The following is a 24,968-nucleotide window of genomic DNA, read 5'->3' on the forward strand; positions in this document are numbered from 1 at the left end:
AATGTTTTGTATATATATGCTTTAATTTGGTGAATAATCATCATTATGGGTACATAATGATGGATAAACATATCTTCCAGGCCCGACGTGGGAATAACTTCTTATTGCCATGTCTTTAAGCATGTAATGCTCGATTAATCAGTTTTCTCTTTGCTGGTGTAAGCTTACTTGGAAATTTGATATCAAACTGGATGATAAGATTTCCTTTGTGTGTTGGATCCTTGGATAAAGGCATTCCTTCTCCTGGAACTACCTTGCTGTATTTAGGACTATGAAGGAGAAACAAAAAATAATTACTATAAACTACGTTTTTGAGAATTTCAAGTAAATAGCAAGAGTCCACAATTCTATATACCATTTTCACTGAGTGCAACATATTGAATTTAGTAGGTGCGGAAATCATAAAGGATTTAAGGAACAATCTTTTCCTAAACGTTGGTTAAATTTTGCATTAGATGTTGAAATAGCTCTACCTTGTAGTATATTTGGCAACATTAATTGGGTGATTAGGTAGAACAGGTTACTGGGTAATTATTTTCAGCAAGGGCTGATTCAGTTCTTTGAAAGTTTTGCATATTTAAATACCGGAGACTTTTGCTAACACAAGGAATTCATATCAAGGACTGCAGTAGAATGGAGTCATGTTTCTACTTTGAACTAACACGGAATTTGATTAGGTGGGGAATTTGGTGCGGGTGTTCTGCTATTCTATTTTAGGAAAGGAGCACTCGGAGAGAAAGAGAGATGTTGTGCAGTAGAAATAGCAAGACCAGATAGTTGGAATCTAAAATTATTAATTAAAATTAGTGGTTTAATCAAGAGATTAACTGGATTCTGAAAGATATATATCCGATTTATCATTTCACTAGACCAAATGCAGAGATGCGGGCGCCAGCAGCCGTTATGGTCGCTGGCCAGCAGGAGGCGACAAAATGTGTGGGGGGGGGGGGGAGAAGGATTTTATTAAAAATGTGTACATAAACACGACAAAATTTAATGAGGCGTGGATACTTGGAATGAAAAGTGAAATCTCTACCGAAATGGAAAAAATGTCGGCGTTTCTGGGTCTGGCTTTGGCATAGCAACGAATCAAAGGCTGGCAACCACAAACCAGGCAGAAACACAGCCAGCCAGCAGCCACAGAGTTTTAATATATAGATTTAGATAGATGGTGGGCAAACAGACCTTACTGTATGTGGTATCAATAATATAGAGGTTGGGCATTGTGGTTTTGAGGTTTAATCACCAGATTTTCAGGAGATAGAAAGGAAGTTTAAAAGTATAACGTTGAAGGAGTATGTCTCTGGATTACACGTAGTAGTAAGGGTAGAAATAGGAAGAAAAGCAATGTATTGTTTGACCCATGATGCAGGAGCAAGGGCTTAGGACCTGTGGGACATTGAAGTTACTTTGGAATCAGAAACAAAAGAGTGGATTGTACATCCTCAGGACTGGGACCAATCTTGTGGAAAGGTTCACTAGAGTGCTTCGGAAGGTTAGAACTAAACTGGTGGTGAATTGACAGTTCATAACAGTTGAATAGAGGGATATGGCGTGTACAAAATGTGAGAGCATTGGTTAGCAAGAGAGAAGAAAGTAGTACCATATTAGAGAGGAGCAGGGTAGGAAGGATTAAAAAGAATAGAAATGCATGTACGTAACACACAATGAAGATTGACACAAAATGCTGGATTAAATCAGCGGGTCAGGCAGCATCTCTGGAGAAAAAGAATAAGTGATGTTTCGGGTCGAGCCTCTTCATCAAACCATACTTCATCAAACATACATTTGCCGAACAAACAATGGTGTAAATGGAAATGAGAATGAAGTAAAAAAGGTTGGAATTGGGTGTTTAAACATAGAAACATAGAACATAGGTGCAGGAGTAGGCCATTCGGCCCTTTGAGCCTGCACCACCATTCAATATGATCATGGCTGATCATCCAACTCGGTATCCTGTACCTGCTTTCTCTCCATACCCAATGATCCCTTTAGCCACAAGGGCCACATCTAACTCCCTCTTAAATATAGCCAATGAACTGGCCTCAACTACCTTCTGTGGCAAAGAATTCCAGAGATTCACCACTCTCTGTGTAAAAAATGTTTTTCTCATCTCAGTCCTAAAAGATTTCCCCTTTATCCTTAAACTGCGACCCCTTGTTCTGGACTTCCCCAACATTGGGAACAATCTTCCTGCATCTAGCCTGTCCAACCCCTTAAGAATTTTGTAAGTTTCTATAAGATCCCCCCTCAATCTTCTAAATTATAGCGAGTACAAGCCGAGTCTATCCAGTCTTTCTTCATATGAAAGTCCTGACATCCCAGGAATCAGTCTGGTGATCCTTCTCTGTACTCTCTCAATGGCAAGAATGTCTTTCCTCAGATTAGGAGACCAAAACTGTGCGCAATACTCCAGGTGTGGTCTCACCAAGACCCTGTACAACTGCAGTAGAACCTCCCTGCTCCTATACTCAAATCCTTTTGCTATGAATGCTAACATATCATTCGCTTTCTTCACTGCCTGCTGCACCTGCATGCCTACTTTCAATGACTGGTGTACCATGACACGCAGGTCTCGTTGCATCTCCCCCTTCCCTAATCGGCCACCATTCAGATAATAGTCTACTTTCCTGTTTTTGCCACCAAAGTGGATAACCTCACATTTATCCACATTATACTGCATCTGCCATGCATTTTCCCACTCACCCAGCCTATCCAAGTCATCCTGCAGCCTCCTAGCATCCTCCTCACAGCTAACACTGCCCCCCAGCTTCTTGTCATCCGCAAAATTGGAGATGTTGCATTCAATTCCCTCGTCCAAATCATTAATATATATTGTAAGTAGCTGGGGTCCCCAGCTAATTCAAAATTCACAATTTTCAGTAAATATTTAGGTAAAGCAGATTTGAGAGGGTAGAATTTATCTGGTTGGTGCTGAAAAGCAAAAAGAATGTGATCCTACCACAAGCAGTATTTTATAGGCCTTCAAACCCAGGGAGGAAGAAAGAGATGAAAGCAAATCTGCAAAGAGACTAGAAACATTTCAACTGGAGATGTTTGTGATCAGATAATACAATGGTGTTCCCTTAGCATCAGGGTAGCCGATATATATACGATTAATTTGCAAAGTAAAATACAGAATGAAATTTCAAAATTAGCTAAGGATGACCAGCCTTGGAGGTGTGGTAAACGGTGTCGGGAGCAACCATTCAAATGTGGCAATAATTAGATAGGTTGGCTGGCAAGTGGCCAACAATAACATAGTGTGAATACTTACTGGACAATATCATTGATTGGAATGCTGAGGAACCTGTCATCCAGAGTCTCAATTTCCACAGTATGACCTGTTAAAGCCTGAAATCCAAATTCATCATGAATGATTAAAACTCATGAATTGTGCAAAAGCTGAAAGTGTAAACAATAGTGTCATTCAACTGCTGTAATATTTATTGGAAAGTTGATAATTCTCTGTTTTTATACACTGCAGTTATTACACTTGTGCATGCTGGATCACAATCCTATGGATGCCAACAACTTCCAGTTTCTCAATCTAATCTTTGCATTTATGCCTTATCAGTATAGATAGATAGATTAATAGGGAGTGGTGACCACAGCTAAATTTGATCCGGTTCTCATGCAACATTTATGTATGTATATACAGTATATGATTTCTAGCAGGATTACAGCATAACACTCTGGACAAACCCCAATTGGTTTTGCTCTTTTCTCTCATCTAGGGTCACATGCATTAAAATTATATAAACACCAAAGGGTTTTTTTTTGGTAAATGACATGACATGTGATAATCGATCACTAATGGCCTTCAGGATGGGTAGAATACCTAGTTTGTGTTCATTCATTGAGCCTTACCACATGGTGTCTTCCTGCTCTCAGTCACAATGTTAATAGAAGCACTTGGAGCTGGTATAATGTCTAACTTTACCTTGGTTTATGCACATCTAAATTTAATTTCGTATTTCATATTGGGCTATTTAATTAGAATTCTAAGTAGTTTCAAGATCCTACACTTCTTAAAATAGGATATAAAGGAGTGCCATTAATGATTTATATTCTATATAGATTCAGGAAAATCTGATCTCATACTATGCTATCTAACTTCTTCAGACATGATTGATAATGGGATATGTCAGTTGACCCGAGTGTCTCCAAGCAAAGAGAATATTGTTGAGAAAAAGAAATACCAGCCAAGGCTTCTGACCTGCTCAGTATTTTATAGTCCCATACCAGACAATGTGAATAGAAAATGTTGCAACTTATCAATAGGCCTGACGAGTTGTGAAGCGAGGAAAATAATTAATATTTAATCTCACTATATTTTCATCAGAACTTGGCAAAGATAGATACATGCATGTTTTAAATTACAGAGAGGGTGGGGTGGAATGAACAAAGGTGATATAATGGAGACCAAGAGAGACTTTGATACAGAGGTGATGCAGGCTGAGACTGATGAAGGTGGTGAAGCTGATCTATCTGCCTGAGATTTAAATAGGGAGTTGAAAGATGACAGACAAACGAGTGAAACAAAGCTGGATCTGTGAGGTATCGACCATTGCTGAAGCTGGAAATCTGAAAAGATGCTGGGAAAAGGTTATTAGGTCGGGCAGGATTCATGGAAAAAGAAACACAGATTTATTGCTACATCTTAATGACCTTTCAGCAGAACTGGCCAGTTCTGGTATAAAATGGAAAGGTTAGTTAAGTGTTGAATTCATTTCCCAGTCCCAAGGACGGAAGAAGTATCTCTACCCGAAACATCACCTGTTCCTTTTCTCCAGAGATGCTGTCTGACCCGCTGAGTTACTCCAGCTTTTTGTGTCTATCTCAAGGACTGCGATTTGTTTGGTCAGGAGATGAGATGCTTTGACGCTTATATTAGAATCTTTGACGCTTATATTAGATGTTGTTGGAATAGAGTAAGATGCGGAAAAAGTGATTAGAGAAGGGAGTGGATGGAGAATTAAAGCAATAGACAATTTGAAGTCCAGAGTCACCACTGCAGACTAAAGAGGAGCTCTGAAAATCAGTCACCTAATCAGTGTTTAGTTTCTCCAATACAAAGGAGAATACCAAATGAAGCACACTAAGTTAGTAGCAGAAATTAATCACTGCTTCACTTTACAGGAGTGTTTGGATCTCTGGATGGTGGGAAAGGAAGAGATCTTATGTTGCTCGTCTGCAAATCAAAGACTTTTCCTTCTTCTCTTTGGTTTTAGCAGTTCCTCGGAAACAAGGAATATATTTTCATTCAGGTTTCTGAGGTAGCTAATGAAGCCAATGTTGGAACTGCAGGCTCTTCCACAGATAGGGGAGGAGTTGCCAAATGGGATGGGTGGGTGAATACTTAGTGAAAGTGTCACCCACACTAACTCAATATTTCAGTCTTTGAACTAAGAATCCAGTAATCCCCTAGATTTAGTCAGGATCAAATTGGTTTATAAATTCAGAAAACATAATCTTATCATCTCAAACTCCCAAGAAATCCATTGTCATAGGTTTTCATTGGAACTTCATATTTTCCAGCTGTGTAAGGTGATTTAGCCAAGGGGTCGTGAATCTGTGGAATTCAGTGCCACAGAGAGCTGTGGAGGCCAAGACATTGAGTATTTCTAAAGCGGGGAATTGATTGGGAAGGGTGTCAATGGTTATGGGAGAAGGCAGGAAAATGGGGTTGAGAGGGAAATATAGAACAGCCATGATTGAATGGTGGAGTAGACTCAATGGGCTGAAGGACCTAATTCTGCTCCTATGTCTTATGATCTTATGGAAAACTGGACAGAAAATTCTAGCTATTCAACTGCCCTGGTTAAAGATTTGACGGTCTATTTGTTTTCACAGCAATTCCCTGCTACCGATTACAGATCATTAATCAGAACCCCTAATGTTTCTCTTACTTAGCAGCAATTCGAGATACCTGTTCTGTACCGATATCAGGAATTACTCCTGCACAAATGCATTATAACTGAATAATATTTGCCCCACTGTGTGACATAGTTTATTCAATTACTGGATGAATATTCTGAAATCTGGACTACTGATCTGGAGATAACTTCAATTGGGTACTAGGGAATTTAAATGCAAGCGCTTAAATAAATCTGAACTTAAAATACTATTTTTGTAACTGTGACCCTAAAAACATTGCATTGTTGTAAAAGCCCAATGGGTTCACAAATACCTGTCAGGGAAGGAAATCGCCTGCCCTACTTGCTCTGACCTATATGTGGCTCTAGAATCACTAGTGATTCTTAACTGGCCTTTGAAATAGCAATTTAAAATTGGAAATGCACCCTTGCCTGCAATATTCACATGCTCTGAACAAATGAATAACAACTTGGCTCTCTGTGTGGCATAACTCAGCTGCAGACTATATTGTTTGAGCTCTATTAACCAAACATATTTCAGTGCCTGCTATTCCCATGACACAAAACATCACTTTCCTTTAGTTTAACACTTTTTTTTATAGTGGTCATTTTTTCTGGGTTTGATGCTTCTGGGGTTCCAAATCCCTTTAAGGGGAAGTTAAGAGGCAACAACATTGGCTTGGAGTGGAGTCATATTTAGGCTAAACCAGCTGAGGAGATCCTAAACTAGTTGTGGTTTTTGCAATGTTCTGACAATTTCATGAAAACTTTTGCCAGCTTTTAATTTTTAAATTTTCTATACTGATTTTTAATTCTTTTTCATGATGACTGCACATTTTAAGTTATGAGGCCAAAATATCAACCCTCTGAATCCTCTTCATAGCACAGTCTGTATTTTATTTCCACTTCTGCAATTTACAGCAAAGACGTCAGACCTGAGCTGGCGATCATGTGCTGGCTTTATCATTAGACTCAGCACTATGGCCACGAATGGAACACAAATACATTCACTTCAGATCTGACTTTCTCAACTATTCCTGTGATGTATTTCTGTGCCTTCTTCAATGAAGACAGACATGTATTTATATGGTGAGGAAATGGAAAAATGGAAAAATCCTTTGTAGATACTCATAAAATGTTGGAGTCACTCAGTGGGTTACCTTTCAAGTGACCTCAGCAAGTAACCTTTCAACCCATCAGCCATCATAGAGCACATAATCCTCCGATCATTTTTGCCACCTCCAATGGGATCCCAGCATTAGCCACATCTTTCCATCCGCAACTCCCTGGTTAACTCATCCCTTCCCACCCAAACCAGCGCCTCCCCAGGTACTTTCCCTGCAACCGCAGGGGATGCATCACCTGTCGCTCGACTCCGTCCAAAGACCCCAACAGTCTTTTCAGGTGAGGCAAAGGTTCACTTGCACCTCCTCCAACCTCATCTACTGTATCTACTGTTCCAGGCGTGGACTCCTATGAATCGGCGAGACCAAGCGCAGGCTCAACGATAGTTTTGCTGAACATCTCTGCTCATTCTGCCTAAAGCTACATGATCTCCCGGTTTAACTCCCCTTCCCATTCCCATATTGACATTTCTGTCCACTGTCAGAGGAAAGCCGCTGTCCCACTTACGTGCCTTTGGCACGCTAATTACGCGACCTCTTGGTCGCGTTAAGGCGCGACAGTCCCGCGAAGGTCACACGCGGCTTCATGCGCCTACACACCCGTCTGCCGGTCCCACTGAGTTACTCCTGCATTTTGTGTCTATCTTCAATTTTCTTGGCCCCGCTATGGGAGTAGAAGTGAGGGCAGATCTGGACCGCAATTGCCGTGAGCCACAGGCCGAGCTCGATGATCGTTTGCCTGCTTCTGCTGCTGTTGGAGGTGAGACGTTGCGCAGCGCCAGGGTCTTGGGCGTTTCTAAGTGGGACCGGCCTCGCGCGGCCACACGATGCCCGTGCACCTCAACACGACGACGAGGTCGCGTAATTTGCATGCCAAGGACACGTAAGTGGGACAGGGCCTTTAGGGAATGCAAATCGGAGGAACAGCACCTCATATTTTGCTTGGGCGGCTTACAACCCAGCGATATGAATATTAACTTCTCTGACTTCAAGTAACCCTTACTTTCCCACTTTTTCCATCCCTCCCCCATCCTAGTTCTCCGACTAGTCTGACTGTCCTCCTGATTAAATGTTATCTTTGTATGTTTCGCCGTTACCTTTCCCGATCTAACAACGCTTCTACGTTTTCCTTGACCTTCGCCCCCTTTGATGTATTTTTTTCACCCTTCCATATCTCTGTAAGCTTTTTAAAAGTTGACTTACAGGTAATACCATTGATAATATTGACCCAAATAAAAGATAAATGGTTGAGGCCATTTGTAAAACCATATTCTGGACTGAGATATATACATCGATTCTCTGGTCATAATGTAGGTCACATTCACACTTCCAATCTACTGGAAATTCTACGTACCTTTGCCAATGATATAGGAACAGAGAAGATTAGATCATTTTTGTCTCGACAGAACCACGGATGTGATTTCTCTTTCACAATGAATATTATGTCTGATGGAATATTATTTGGACCCTGCATGACACAAAAGTAACAATTCTTATTAACCAATACGAAAAAGGGGTTAAATGTCATAATTGTTTCATAATGCTTCTAAACATTATTTAATGGATCTTATTGCATGAATTATTCTATCATTTAACCAACTTATAAATACAGGTCATTTAGACAACTGATTACCAAGCTGCCTTGACATCCGACTGCCAGAATATAGGAGTACATTGATCTGGGCTTACACTGCATCTTTGATGGTATTGTCCCACATAGCATGTAATACTCATGATATAAGTTTATTTTATTAAATCAGATGTATTGCCAGTTATCATCGGTGTTATGCTTACTTTAGTGGCCCCACTTTAAGGCCGCCAAGCCTATTAGCCTAGATTTTCCTTAATAAGGTTCGCAGCCTGTCACTTGGGTTTTCCGTTTACTTTAACTTGTGTTCTTGGGATCTGGAAGGCCAATCATGGTGGCTTAGTCAGTCCTGCAACTGACAGGTAGGATTCTAGGTGAAGGAACTCACCTTTGAAGTGGTCAGGTAGAAGTCTAGCACGTAGGACATTGCAGAAATGCTCAAACACAGAAAAATGGGAACAGAAAGAGGCAATTCAATTGCTTACACCTATTCTCACATTGATTGGTCACTGATCTCTATTTTAATTCCATCCACCTATATTAGGTCCATTCCTCTCAACACCGTTGGCTAGCAAAAACATTAAACCACCTCAGAGTTAAAGCTGTAAATTGATCTGAAATGCTCTGCTCTGTTTTGTTTTGCACTACTTGAATATTCAAATAGTGCAAAAAAACAGAACAGTGCATTTCAAATCAATTTGTAGCTTTAATAGTTCAGGCAGTAAGAATATTGCTTGAGAATAAAACATATTTACTTTATAATGTTTCTGCTGATGACAAGGCAGCCATTACAAATCCACTCCAAAATTCTGTCTAGGGGTCTGGCAGAGCTGGAAGTGGGTACCCTTGTCTCTTGTGAAACTACTTAAATGAAACAAAGTCAGCAAACTGGACTGGCACATGATGAATGGGTTATGGCTGCTGCCAGGAAATTGGTCACAGCCTTCCAAAGTCCGTACACTATCTGGATATTGAGGAAGTGGAAATCGTTTTCAATTGCTAGAGACGCTTGTCTGAGGGAAAAGTGGAAGCATGCAACAGAACATAGAACTATGACATTCCGCACCTGGGAAAAGTGCTCTGTGCGTAACTGCGGGGCTCTCTTTATCTGCTTCACTGGATTCACAGGGAAAGTTATTTAGCTTTCCTCCCAGAGCAGAGCTTCAGCCACCTCCCTGATTCAGTAGTGGGAAAAAAACTGAGCTGTTAATGACGTCACCTGCTGCAGCTTGAAAGAAGATTGTGGCGGAAGCTTTAAGTCCCATGTGATGAAGGGAGGGGAAAGAAGGAATGAGGATCATGAGAGAGGAGAGAAAACTAAGAATTATGCAACATCTATAAAAATCATGTGTTTAATATTACTATGCATTTGTGTAGCACAAAATAATAGAAACTGTAAGTTATATGTAGCCTTGAATTTCAGCTAGCACACGTCAGCTGAATGTGAATGTCAGGTTCCATGCAACTCAGTCACATGACTGGCTAACTGAGTGCCTACGAAGGATGAATATCAATAGACTCTCAAGTGTAGTGGTAGTCAAGGCAGATGTAGCTGGCATCATAGTTAGCTGACACTCGAAAAAAAATCTTAGAAATAGATTATTTCTCCTTAAGGCTGCAAAAACACACCATTCATTCGCACTGCGTTGTGATCTGTGGGGGAAAATATCTGTGAACTATTTGACACAGGAGAAACAAACAAAACCTGTAAAAGGCTATTTAAAATATAAGCCTGCTTATATTTTCAGGAGTCATAAAAAATAAATTTAGTTGTACAGTTCTGTAGTTCTGTTACTGAGTAATCAGTGATAAAATCAAAAATAAAATAGGACATTTGATTGCTATTTTTGTGAGAACACATGAATATAGGAAAATAGGAACAGGCTACTTGGCCCCTTAAATCTGTCTGCTATTCAATAAGATTAAGGCTGATACCCCCGCCCTTATACCCTCTTCCCTGCCACCTCCCCATAGCCCTCATTTCCTTATCCTTCAAAAATTATCCATTTCCTCTTTGAATAGCTCCAATGATTTATCCTCCACAACCCTCCGAGAAAGAGAATTGAAGAGATTCACCACTTTGTGTAAAGTTCCCATGCACCTCAGTTTTAAATTTAAATGATCTCCCCTTAATCTTGCAAAGATGTCCCCTCATTTGCGATTCTCTCACTGGTAGAAATATCTCAACATCTACCCTGTTATGCGTCCTCAGAATCGTCATATATGTTTCAATGAAAATCAGCCTTTATTTTTATAAATTCCAAAGATTATAGATACAATTTCTTCAGCTGCCCATGAGGAGACAACCCTCTCATCGCAGAAATTAACCATATATATCTCTTTTGGACTGCTTCCAATGCCAGTGGAACCTTTTTTCAATAAGGGGACCAAATAAGTGTGCATTCTCCAATTGTGGCCCCACAACATACCCTGTCTAGTTGTAACAATTTATCCATATTTCAAAACTCTAACCCTCTTGCAATAAATACTAATATTCCCTTGCCTTCTGAATGAATTTCTGCACCTGTCTGCTTACATTTGCAATTCATAAACAAGAACATCTAGATCACTTGTACTTTGCTCATCTGCAATCTTCCTCCATTTTGATAACATTTTACCTTTAGATATCTCTTACCAAAGTGCATGAATTGACATTTTGCCATATTCGATTCGATTGACAAATTTTTACCCACTTACTCAACATTCTGCTGCAGAGTTTAAATATTCCCATTGCAACCACGCCTTCTACCTACATTTATGTCACTGATAAACTTGCACTCTGCCCTCTCTTCCAGATCATTAATATTAGTTGTGTATAAATGAGAGCCAAGAAATTATACTTGGGCACTTTACCAGTTAAGTTCTTCCAACCTGAAAAACATCTAGTTATTTTGACTACCTAATTTGTGTTAACCAATCTTCAGTTAGCCATGTAGCCCATACAACACAGAAACAGGCCCTTAGGCCTAAATTATCCGGGCTGACCAAGACACCCAATTTGCCTGCCTATGGCCTATATCTCTCTAAATCTTCCCTATCCATGCAATGTGAAAAAATACTCACCCTATCTTCTTTTCATGTTTTTATACACCTATATAGGATCACTCCTCAGCCTCCTGTGCCCCAATCAATAAAGTCTTAGCTTTCACAATCTCTCCTGATAGCTCTGGCACTCGAGTCACAGTAATATCTTCATAAATCTTCTCTGCACTCTTTCCAACTTAATGGCATCTTTCCATAGAAGGGTGATCAAAACTAAACACAATACTCCAAGTGCGGCCTCGCCAAACTCTTGTACAACTGTAAGATAACGTCCCAACTTTTAAACTTAATTCCCTGACTGATGAAGGCCAGTGTGCCAAAAGCCTTCTTCACCACCCTATCTAGCCGTGATAATAAGATCATAAGTGATAGGAACAAAATTAGGCCATTTGGCCCATCAAGTCGACTCCATCATTCCATCATGGCAGATCTATCACTCCCTCCTAACCCCATTCTCCTGCCTTCTCCCCAAAACCTTTGACACCCGTGACATTTATGATGTCACTTTCAGGGAACTATGTACTTGTATTCCTAGATCCCTCTGTTCCACAAAACTCCCTAGGGCCCTATCATTCACTGTGAAGGTCCTACCTCAGTTTAACTTTCCGAAATACAACACCTTGTATTTATTTGAATTAAACTCCATTAGCCATTCCTCAGCCCTTGCCCAGCTGATCAAGCTCCCGCTATAATTCTTGATAACTGTTTTCATTGTCTATGATACCATCTATTCTGTAAACTTTCTAATTGTGTCTTGCCCATTCTCATTCAAATTGTTGATAAAGATAACACACAGCCGTAGGGCCCAGCACCAATTCCTGAAGCACACCACTAGTCTGAAAAATAACCTTACACCACCACCCTCTGTTTCTACCACGTAATACACTTCCCCAATATCATGTGTTCTTATCTTGTTCACCAGCCTTTTGAGTGGGACCTTATCAAATGCCTTCAGATAATGGATCAGCTCTGCTTAATGGGAGGAATTACATCCTCAATAAACTTGAGCAAATTTATCTGGCATGATTTATGTTTCATACTACATTGACTTGGTTTATTAAATTGGGCTTCTCGTCAACCCAAAAGATCAACTATCTTTGTTTTCCAGAATTGCTGCCGGACCTGCTGAGTTACTCCAACATTGTTCTCTGTAAACCAGCATCTGCAGTCCCTTGTTTCTACACGCCTCTGAGTGACTATCTATTTCTTCCGTGATTACAGACTCCAGTATCTTGTCAAAAGGAGGCGTTAAGCTAACAGGCCTATCCACAGTCACAGAACACAAAATGGCATTTTAGTTTTCCTTCACCTTTAGCACCTTGTGAAACCACTATAGTCACACTGCCTGGTTGGTACATGGGTTCATTGCACTTTCTTTCAGAAAGTGGACAAAGCATTTGTAATTGACCCTGTTGACATACTGTTTTCAAAAAGCAAATCAATGCATTGAGAAAAAAAAGACTTCATTAGTAAATGTAGCTGAGTATTCTTGTAATTGAAATTAAAATTCCTTTATTGCTTTGAGATAGTCGGGCTCGTCTATGAGGCATATTAAAGTTTCCACCTAATCCGGTAACACCCTCCCCCTGGAGAGTTATCAGAATATGTGGAAACTTCAATATGCTTCATAGCCATATCTCAAAGCAATAAAGGAATAACTGCCAGCTACAGTCTAAAGGTCTTTAAAAATAATTGCAAGGCAACATTTACAATTTTCTGCTCTCCGAAAAGCAAGATACCATTAAGAAATCAAGAGTTTTAAGGTCATGTTGTAGCATACCAATACAGGATGTCCAGGGGTAATGAAAAAGTTCCCTTTTCACAGACATCCATATATCAAATTTATCCACAAGTTGGAAAGTACACAAAAATCACTCCATATCGTAACCACATCGTAATGAATGGGATCAAAACCATATAAGACTGATAAGTAAAAGCAATGCATTATAAAATCATGAGAGGAATAGATCGGGTAGATGATGAGAGTCTCTTTCCCAGAGCAGGTGAATCGAGGACCAGAGGACACAGGTTTAAGGTGAAGGGGAAAAGATTTGATAGGAATCTGAGGGGTAACTTTTTCACACAAAGGGTGGTGAAATGGAACAAGCTGCCAGAGGAGGTAGTTGAGGCTGGGACTATCGCAACATTTAACAGTTTGACAGGTACATGGAAAGGACAGGTTTGGAAGGATATGGACCAAACGCAGGCAAGTGGGACTGGTGTAGCTGGGACATGTTGGCCAGTGTGGGGCAAGTTTGGCCGAAGGGCCTGTTTCCACACTGTATGACTCTTCTAAAAGTGGAGAAAGAGAAGAAACTAGTTCTGCCACTTGTAGGAACAAACATATGTACACAGGCCCCCTTTTGAAATTAATAACATTTGGAAGTGGGAGTGTTGAGTGTTAAGAATCAGTCTTTAATGTTATAGAATCCTACTCCAAATCGTCTTTCCAACCATCCAATGGCTAGTGACTGTACATCCCCAGCAGCTTGGTGCTATAACGTTTATTTGCAATTACGCTCTAAGTACCTGGTCTCCTTCATGTGGGAATGTGATTTTGGTTCCTGACAACCAGCCTGGTTTAACTTGAATGGTTAGGATTTTATCCTTAATACTTGACGTGTGACCATCTTCATTCATAACCTGTTCAATAATAACAAACCACATGAATTGTCTTTTAGCATAAAATTAATTAAAAACAATTATAATCAGTATTTAGTCAGACGATAAACACATACCCAGGCCTCTAAAAATTCAATGTATCCATAGAGAGAATAGGCAAATGTATGAGATTTTATGCTAAGTGACTTCTCTATTCGATCTCTGCAAGTGGGCTTCATTTGCAAAGCCAACATTTAACACCTATCCCTTGCAGCCTTGAGATGATGGTGGTGACTCAAATTCTTTATGTGCTGCTGTGTGCCAAATAAATAGCAACAATAAAGGAACATTGACTGATTTTCATGTCAGGTTTAGGTGTGACTACATAAGATTTCATTTTAGAAAAATGAGGGGGGACCTCATTGAAACATACAGAAAAGTGAAAGGCTTGGATAGAGTGGATGTGGAGAGGATGTTTCCTCTAGTGGAAGAGTCTGGGACTAGAGGTCATAGCCTCAGAATTAAAGGATGGTCTTTTAGGAAGGAGATGAGAAAGAATTAAAAGCATAGATTTAAGGCAGAGATAGATATATTCTTGATCAGTACGGGGTCAGAGGTTATGAGGAGAAGGCAGGTGAATGGGGTTAGGAGAGAGAGATAGATCAACCATGATTGAATGACGGAGTAGTCTTGATGGGCCGAATGGCCTAATTCTACTCCAAACTTTTATCTTATGACTTTTCAGGCGATAGCACTCACCTGTAGCCTTTCTCCTACTGGCTGATGCAAGTTCCAGATTTGGAAGGGGTTATTGAAGAAAATTGACAAGTTACCGCAGTGTATTTTGCAGATGGTGTGGATTGCAGCAACGTTGCCGCAGTGGTGGAATGATTGAATGTCTAGGATGAGTGATGAAGTGTCAATCATACAGGTTGCTATCACACAGATGGTGTTGCACAGAACTTTAAATCGTGAAAAGGCTTTGAAGAGTCAGGTTGTGAATCACTCACTGGAAATTTCTCAGCCTCTGACATGACGGAGCCTATGGTGACGGAGGAACTGAAAGGAATTCTCATTAGTCAGGAGATGGTGTTGGTAGACTGATGGGACTGAAGGCTGATAAATCCCCAGGGCCTGACGGTTTGCATCCCAGGGTACTTAAGGAGGTGGCTCTAGAAATTGTGGACAAATTGGTGATCATTTTCCAATGTTCTGTAGATTCAGGATCATTTCCTGTGGATTGGAGGGTAGCTAATGTTATCCCACTTATTTAAGAGAGGGAGGGAGAAAACAGGGAATTATAGATCAGTTAGCCTGACATCGGTAGTGGGGAAGATGTTGGAGTCAATCATAAAAGATGAAATAGCCGCACATTTGGATAGCAGTAACAGGATCGGTCCGAGTCAGCATGGATTTACGAAGGGGAAATCATGCTTGACTAATCTTCTAGAATTTTTTGAGGATGTAACTGGGAAAATGGACAAGGGAGAGACAGTGGATGTAGGTGTAATTGGACTTTCAGAAAGCATTTGATAAGGTCCCACATAGGAGATTATTGGGCAAAATTAGGGCACATGGTAATGGGAGTAGGGTGCTGACATGGATAGAAAATTGGTTGGCAGACAGGAAACAAAAAGTAGGGATTAACAGGTCCCTTTCAGAATGGCAGGCAGTGACTAATGGGGTACCGGAAGGCTCGGTCGGTGCTGGGAACGTAGCTATTTACAATATACATCAATGATTTGGATGAAGAGATTCAAAGTAACATTAGCAAATTTGCAGATGACACAAAGCTGGGTGGCAGTGTGAACTGTGAGGAAGATGCTATGAGAATGCAGGATGACTTGGACAGGTTGGGTGAGTGGGCATGCAGGTACAGCAGCAAGAAAGCGAATGGCATGTTGGCTTTCATAACAAGAGGAGTTGAGTATTGGAGCAAAGATGTCCTTCTGCAGTTGTACAGGGCCCTGGTGAGACCACACCTGGAGTATTGTGTGCAGTTTTGGTCTCCTAATTTGTGGAAGGACATTCTTGCTATTGAGGGAGTACAGCGTAGGTTCACAAGGTTAATTCCCAGGATGGCAGGACTGTCATATGTTGAAAGAATGGAGTGACTGGGCTTGTATACACTGGAATTTAGAAGGATGAGAGGGAATCTCATTGAAACACATAAGATTATTAAGGGATTGGACACGCCAGAAGCAGGAAACATGTTCCCAATGTTGGGGGAGTCCAGAATCAGGGGCCACAGTTTAAGAATAAGGGGTAGGCCATTTAGAACGGAGATGAGGACATTTTTTTTTCACACAGAGAGTTGTGAATCTGTGGAATTCTCTGCCTCAGAGAGCCGATTATCTGGATGCTTTCAGGAGAGAGTTAGATAGAGCTCTTAAAGATAGTGGAGTCAAGGGATATGGAGAGAAGGCAGGAACGGGGTACTGATTGTGGATGATCAGCCATGATCACAGTGAATGCGGTGCTAGCTCGAAGGGCCGAATGGCCTGCATCTATTGAAAATTATCTATTGATGTTACATCAGAGTTTTTATGTGACTGGTTCCCAATCTCCAGTCGCAGCCCACTATTGGACTGGAAATGATTGGAACTGAGCCAAGTGGGGGTCCATTTTCTATTTAAACTATGGAAAATTCAGGCAAAAGTTGTTGAAATGGTGAATGTGCAGCCGTGCAGCTATTGGGCAAGGTTCAGCAACCAAGGATGGTTAGGTAGACATGACTTCAGAATTAAGGGACAGAAGTTTAGGGGTAATATGAGGGGGAACTTCTTTACGCAGAGAGTGGTAGCAGTGTGGAATGAGCTCCCAGTGGAAGTGGTGGGGGCAGGTTCATTGGTATCATTTAAAAATAAATTGGATAGGCATATGGATGAGAAGGGAATGGAGGGTTATGGTATGAGTGCAGGCAGGTGGGACTAAGGGGAAAAAAATTTGTTCGGCACGGACTTGTAGGGCCGAGATGGCCTGTTTCCGTGCTGTAATTGTTATATGGTTATATAAGAGCATTCAATGCCATGGGAATATTCATTGTGAGTCTTTTATTTCATTACATTTGTTTTCATTTATTTTTTTGATTTTAATTTTGTGATTATTAGCCGCAAAGCCAACATAAAATATTTTGAAAACTTAAATAATTTTGTCATAATTATCAGTTCATTTATCAGGCTATCTTAAAATATGAGCAGTCGGTCCTAATGTTTGATTTATATTTGGATGAAAAAGATTGTGAGCTACAGCTCTAGATGTTGATTCTGGGGAACCTGGCACTGGACATGCTGATGAATGCCAAAGAGGAGATTAGACTCTTTCTTGTTGGAGACAATCATTGTCTAACATCTGTGTGTTTCTCATTAATTCAATTTTGGGATGCGGCCATCGTTGGCAAGACCAAAACTTTCCTCATCCTTGCTTGACCTTGAGATAGAGGCAATAGACTATCTTCTTGAATCAATAAGCTCCTTCTGGTGAAGGTACATCAACAGTGTTTTTGGGTGGTAAACTGTATGATGCATACCCGGCATTGATGGAAGAACCAACAATTAATTCCAAGTCAGGATGAGGTGTGACTTTGAGGGGAACCAGTGAGTGGTGACGTTTCCAGCAGCATGGTGCGCTTGTCCATCTCAGTAGAATAAATCTTGGGTTTGGGGTTTCTATCAGATTAGCCTGGGCTGTTAACTGCAGTGCAGTTTGAAGATGTGTCTGGTAGATATGGGAAGTCTTAAATGTCAAAAGATGACTCAAGCACAGCAGAATGCCACCCACCTCTCAGACTTGCTCTTGCGGCTACAGCATGTATGTGGATAGTCCAGTTGAATTTCTGGTGAACGGTGACTCCAGCATACCATTGAACAGAACAGTAGGTGGGCTTGGCATCATTGGCAATTAAATGTCAAGGCAGATGGGTGGACACTCTGTTGGAAATGCTTGGCATATTTGTGAAGTAGTGCTAATTGCCATATCTTAGCGCATGCCTAAATGTTATCTAGGTCTTGCTGCATGAAATTATGAACCTCTTCATTTGCTGAGTCGCGAATAGAACTGAACATTGTGCAAACATCAGCAAACATTCATATTTCTGACCTTAGGATGGAAGAAGTTTGCCGGTGATTGTGATTAAACTCAAGCCGGTGTGTATGATGGGAGAAAACTGTTGGAAAGGAGGGAAAGGAAAGGAAAGTCTGAATGCATTGACAACAGTAAAAGTTAAATGTCTAATTAAGTATGACTGTAGTTCTGAGGAGTTATACCTGGAGCCAAACCTTTTCATTACAGCTACAACAGGCACATCTATATGACAATTTTTCCAGATTGGTCTCATCATTAAAAACAATTAGCTTTTACTGTTTTCAACGCATTCAGCTGTTTAATGATTTTGAATAGACTGGCTGAAGACTGGCATCCATGATGGTTGGGACATTGGGAAGTGGCCAAGGTGCATCATTCACTTCTGTCTGAAGAGCATTATAAACACTTCAGGCTCATCCCTTGCACTTCAGCCTTCAGTTCATAGCAAGGATGTACATGGATCTTCTTCCCCCTCATTCGTTCTGTAATGTTGCGTCTACAATTAAATATGTAGGTAATCTTATGTTGTTGCCTCTCTGTTTTGGAGCTTTTGAAGCGATCTTGGCACTGCTCCTGCATGCTCTCACAATCTCCAACGATTAAAGGGTGACCTCTAGTTTGATACGAATGATGGAGTCAGGATGACATTGGCTTATAGGGTCATACAAGAATAAACAAATTTAGGAAATTGAGGCCATACAGTGCCACAAATCTGCTCTGTAATTCAATATCATGATTGATCCTCCTCCTTGTGCCCTATACTACCTATCACCTTATTAGGTTTTATTGTGCCATTTTTGTAAAACCGTCTCTTGATAGGCTATTTCTCAAAGGGCAGTTACTTGTGAACCATCTTGCTATGTGTCTAACGTTCCACATTTGACAGGATAGGCAAGGGTGGAGATTTCTTTCCCTAAACGACATTTATAAACAAGAACAATTTTTACTTCAATTTCATGGTTACAAAGTCACCAGTATAAATTTAATTGTTTTTAAATTCCTGATTATTTAAATTGCCTGCCTGCCATGTCAAGATTCAAACTCATACCTCCGGATGATTAGTCTAAGTTTTTGAATTACTTACTAGTCCAGCAACATAAAGGCTATATTACAATTTTTATCGAACAAACTTTTTCACAAGCTTTTCGAGTCTCAGGACCAAGGCTGCGACCTCAGAATGCTTGCAGGCCGAAAAATCGACTGAAGCATCTGTAGTGATTTAGCTGACGTTTGGCCAGTGTGACAGTGTACTTACCATTGACTTCCTAGATGGAAGGTTAAAAAGTGCCTAGGCTTTAAATCTTCTAGGACACTGAGAACCTGCAACCTGTCGTTCAGATTTATGAACTTATTTACTCCTTAACTATTTTCTTTTTCACATGATAATAATAGCTTCATTTTGAAAGGGACAAAGAACAACAATGTGTACTTTACACTTCTGTCTTTCAGGATCAAATAAAAGAACAAAACAATTCCTATTTATTCTAAACACTTAGGCGACTGAAAGTACAACCCATTTAAATACTTAGCTGTATGATCTTAAATTAAATTTCATCAATGAGTTAGTTGAACACCGCATCTGGAGTCATTAGGTGAATGTTCCCATACATTTTCAGCATTATCTGTTGAACAAAATACATCTGTGTGATATTCATGCTAGTTCAGTAAACTTAAAGCATTTTACCCTGCGTGAGATTTTGATCTTCTTCAAACATCCATGAAACAAATCTTCCAAAGATAAATGCAGCTCCCGTTCAATCGGAGGATCTTGCGTCTTAACTCCACGCCCTCGGAGACCGCCAAATCCTATATTTATCTCTCCTTTCGCGTCAAAAAAATCTGTAAAGAGAGTAAAGAGTGGTAACCTTCACAAATGAATATGCCACGCATCAATTGCTCATCTGCACTAATCCCATTTACTAGCATTTACAGTACTTGGTCTGTAGTCTTACATGCCTTGGCAATTAAAGTGCTCATCTAGATTCAAAATCATGATAAATCTTACCACAGATATTTTCTGAATCAATGGTTCAATGGTGCTTTATTGTCTCGCATATCTAAGTACAATAAAATTCTTGTTTTGCATGCAATTCAGTGACAATCCTAATGTACATTAAGTATAATCATACTTAGTATAAGAGTGTAAGATAGTAGACCACACAAGTCACCATGTTTTAGGCACCATCTTGTACCTTCCAAGTCCGAAATTCTTTACAAATTGTTAGTCTTAATTTGGCCATAAAGACCCATTGTTGTGGTGGCTGCACTAGGTTGGAGTTGCAGGGGTTAGCCTGGTCAGGTGATGTGTTGAAATTCTCCACCACGACTTTGCCATTCTGTGCCATTGCAGGCTGCGTCTTGGAGTGACATCTGGCCTTCTTGAACCCCAGGCTGTACAATCAGTCATGTAGAATGTAGGTGGGCACAGCGATATTCCCATCACCTCCTCATTTAAATTAGAACATTTAATTCAATTTGAAATATTCTTATTAAATTCAGGACTAGCATTTCCAGAGTCAGTATCTTAAGGCATAAAATAAATTGTTTTTAAAGTTTTATACCTTGTGGCTGACAGTGTTACCTTGGCCTATATATAACTGGAATTATTAGGACAAATTATCTCAGAGAATAGTCGTAAAATAATGTATATTAAACATTGTGGAGCTGAAATTTCTCAGAGTTTGGTGCAAAAGAGGAGGGAGTTTCTTTCACTTGCCTCCAATGTTTATAGTGGTTGGTGGAAGCCTGAGGAACAAAGCGGTAGTCCATAATTAGGGGGCAGACAAGCAAGCAGGACAGGGAGTCCATATGATATGTTGCCAAAGTGAAGGACATCACAAATTGGTTTGATTAGATATTGGATATGGGAGGGATGATCCAATTGTTGGTACACGAGACAGCAGATATGAGAATCTAGGACATAAATGGGAGAGTTGCTGGAGAAACTGAGCAGCTCAGGCAGCATCTATGGAGGGAAATGAACAGATGATGTTTCAGATTGAGACCCTCCACCTGGACTGAAAGATAGAGGGGAAATAGCCAGTGCAAAGAGGTGGAAAAGAAAGGTGGGGCAAGACTTAGCAAGCAAATAAGGAGGCAGATAACAGTCAGGTGGGAAGGTGGGAAGGTGGGAAGGGTTTGTGGGAGAAATGGAGGCAGTGACAGAGGCAGGAGGGTGATAAATAAAGAACAAAAGACTACAGATAATGGAAACTGATAGAAGGTGAAAAGTGGAATGAAATGTCGGAATTGTGACAGATAGAAACAACTGAGGAGGGGGAGGGGTTGAACCGTGGTGTGGTAGGGGTGGGATGATCCAGCAGGAGGAGTGTGTGGGTGATAGGTCTGTGGGGTAGATGGAGGAAGGAGAAATAAATGGGGATATAATATAATAATAATAATTATTATTTATTTTATTGTCATTGCATGTCAGTGCAACGAGATTTAGTATGCAGCTTCCAACTGATGTAAAAGAAGAGTAAAATAAATAAATAAGCTGTGTGACGTGGCCATCAGAGGGAGACAGTCCGGGGGGGTGGGGGCACTCAGCAGGGCCGGTTCAGAGCCGCTATAGCTCTGGGAATAAAGCTGTTCCTGAGTCTGGAGGTTTGGGCGTAGAAGGCCTTGTAACATCTGCCGGAGGGAAGTAGTTCGAACAGTCCGTTACAAGGGTGTGAGGAGTCTTTATGGATGCTGATGGCCTTCCTGAGGCACCGTGTGTGGTAGATGGGAGGGGGGGTAGTAGGGTATTATTGGAGGGTGTATGAGAGGACCAGGATAGATGGGAGGAGAAAGAGATTACCTCCTACCACATCCGTCTTGTTTCTCTCTCCTCTTATTTACCCTAGTCTTCTTACATACATCTTTCTTCCCACAATACCCCACAACTCCTATCAGATTGTGATTTTTTTTTTAAATTAAAAAAGAGTTTTCATTTTTTAAGAAATCCAATTTTCCTTTGTCTCTTATTTTATTCCCTTCTCTCCTTTTTCTCTCTGTAGTTCTCTAGATTGGCTTTGTCACATTCTTTTACAAATCTCTCAGTCCTTCCTAAACTTATTTCCCCATACTAACATCTTATTGGTTGCTACTTGTTTCATTGTTCATCATGGGCGCTGATCTATTTACCTTATGGTGTCATCTTATTTTTCCCGAAATTGGCTTTTTTTAAGTCACGTGTACAATGCAAAATGCTCTGTTTCAGTAAAAGCAGAGTTAAAAAGTTAATATAAATAATAAATAATTTAATTAAATAATAAATATTTTAAATATTAACTCAGCAGCAATACTTTTAGGCAGCTAGAGGGGTGGTGAATGCATAAGTCCCTTATCAAGCTTGATGGACACATTATTATAACTGGCCAAGATTAGTTTTCTGTTCCTGTGTTATATGTTACAATTCTTCCCACACATTTTTTTTAGAAGAAATGTCCTTGCTTTTACTGGGAGAACCTGCTGCAGGTTATTTCCTCCGCCTGTTACACAATCAATTTATCAAGTCAATTGATTTATTATCGTTCATTATATGCCACCCAACTAACCCCACCACTTCCTAATCATGGCAATAACTACTTTAAATATATTATTTTATTTTAAAGTTAATGAATGAGTAACAAAGTGAGATTTGCAGTTAGAAGGTAATGTAGTCTGGTAAAGCTTAAAAGACAAAGCAAAGCTGCTGCTAGTATGGGATGCGGATCATCATGAGCAGTGTTTTAAAAAAGTTTAAAGGAGAAGTTGTGTACTTAGACTGGTGCGGTACTAACTTCTCTATGAAGGATTTGTTTAAGAAAGAACTGCAGATGCTGGAAAAATCGAAAGTCTGAAGACGGGTCTCAACCCGAAACGTCATCTATTCCTTCGCTCCATAGATGCTGCCTCACCCGCTGAGTTTCTCCAGCATTTTTGTCTACCTTCTCTATGAAGAACATTGATTTGTTTTATCACAGGAAAAAGGTAATACTATTAATGTTACAAGATAATACAGATTTCTCTAACTCTGATGATGACCATTTTATGTTTGCAAGTAAACATGGTCTGTCATAAAGAAAAGTTAAATAGAGCCATAGAGTGATATCCAGACAGGAACATGGCCTCCAGCCCAATGCATTATGTTTACTAAGATATCAATTCCATGCTGGTTTCATTTAATCCTTATCTCTCTAAACCTCTCCTAAACATATATCTGTCCAAGTATATTTTGAATGTTCTTATAGTACTTGCATCACCCATTTTATCTGGCAGCTGGCAGCTCATTAACCTGTTCACTGATAAGTTTGTTTTCACTAAGGGCCATGACCTGAGTATACACAGGGTGGCACTGAACAGGTTAAATCAATGTTTTAAATATGCAAATGTGTCTGGTTCGGCAGACCTGAAACAATGATCCACAGAATATATTTCTCAAATGTTCTTTTAACATAGAACAACATTCAGTCTATTGAGAATATGTTCACCTTTAGAGTTTTGCTATCAGACCCATCACCCTACATATTTCCTTACAACTTATTACATACTCATCAACTTTATCCAATCCTCCTGCCATCCATCTACACAAACAGCTTACAGTAACAAATCTTTGGGATGTGGATGAAATCAGAACACTGGAAAACACCACATAATCATAGGGAGTAAATACAAATTCTACACAGATAGCACTCAAGATCTTAAAAGAACATGGGTCACTGAAGGTGGGAGGCAGGAGCACTCCCTGCAGTGCCACTGTGCCATCACTAGTGAGGAATTATCCAAATACATTTGCCATTGTAAATTGCTACGTCAACATTCGTGTTCAGGTTTGCTAAATTAACTGTCACATTATTCGGTGCATCTTCAAGATCCAGTATCAATATTCCAATTAGAACCGTTGCCAATACTCTACAACTAACTGTGAATAACATCACTGACACATTGCTATCATCACATTAAAACACTGCCTTTAATTTAGAAATACATGCAGCAAGAATGTCAGCTCTGGGTCCGTGTTAGCACCCATGTTTGCTAAGTCAAAAAGTTATTAATTGAACTATTCATTCAATCTATCTAGTCACTTCAATCCAGGACTGAGAAAGGCCAGTAGTGTCAGCAAGCCCTCTCTTGAATGAGTGAGATTGAGGCCCTGTCTGCCTTTTGAGGTGTGCATCAAAAAATCCAATTTCCAACCAAAGGTGAGAGAGAATTGCACCCTTCTCAGAAATTCTTAAACCTTATTGAGATATAGAAAATCCTTAAGGTGGATGGTCACTGTGTTTTTCCTGAGTGGAGAAATCTAAAACTAGAGAGCATAGATTTAAGATGAGAGTGGAAAAGATTAAGAAAATTATCTGAGAGACAACTTTTTCACAGGAGGTGGTGGGTATATGAAAATGAGCTGCCAGAGAAAGTTGTAGCAGCAGGCACAAATATAATGTTTAGAAGACATTTGGACAGGTACATGGATGGAAAATAAACAGAGAGATGCGGGCAAAATGCAAGCAAATGGGACTAGTAAACATCTTGGTCAACATGGAGGAGTTGGGCAGGTTCCATGCTGGTCAACTCTTTGATAGTTTGCCAGTACTAAGTAGTGTCAGGGAGTAATATTTCTTCAGTAATCAATTAGTTTAGTTGCTATCTGGCAAAATAGAAAGTGTCTATCTGGCTGTTCTCTTT

The 24,968-nt window shown here is 40.1% G+C and overlaps 1 protein-coding gene across 2 annotated transcripts in view; it reads right to left on the minus strand.

The window, feature by feature from the left end:
• dnajb13 (DnaJ heat shock protein family (Hsp40) member B13) overlaps positions 1 to 24,968 on the minus strand; it is a 35,840-nt gene continuing 10,872 nt past the window's right edge. The window contains exons 4-8 of one of the 2 annotated variants that reach the window (XM_055636578.1): positions 20,002 to 20,156; positions 14,163 to 14,276; positions 8,358 to 8,471; positions 3,278 to 3,354; positions 1 to 269 (exon numbers count right to left, since the gene is read on the minus strand). In XM_055636578.1, coding sequence (XP_055492553.1) covers positions 116 to 269; positions 3,278 to 3,354; positions 8,358 to 8,471; positions 14,163 to 14,276; positions 20,002 to 20,156 — 614 coding nt within the window. In that variant the 3' untranslated portion in view covers positions 1 to 115. The remainder of the gene's footprint in view (positions 270 to 3,277; positions 3,355 to 8,357; positions 8,472 to 14,162; positions 14,277 to 20,001; positions 20,157 to 24,968) is intronic. The other variant, XM_055636579.1, reaches the window with a different exon arrangement.

This window comes from Leucoraja erinacea, chromosome 6 (assembly GCF_028641065.1).
Source record: "Leucoraja erinacea ecotype New England chromosome 6, Leri_hhj_1, whole genome shotgun sequence".
NCBI lineage: Eukaryota > Metazoa > Chordata > Chondrichthyes > Rajiformes > Rajidae > Leucoraja > Leucoraja erinaceus.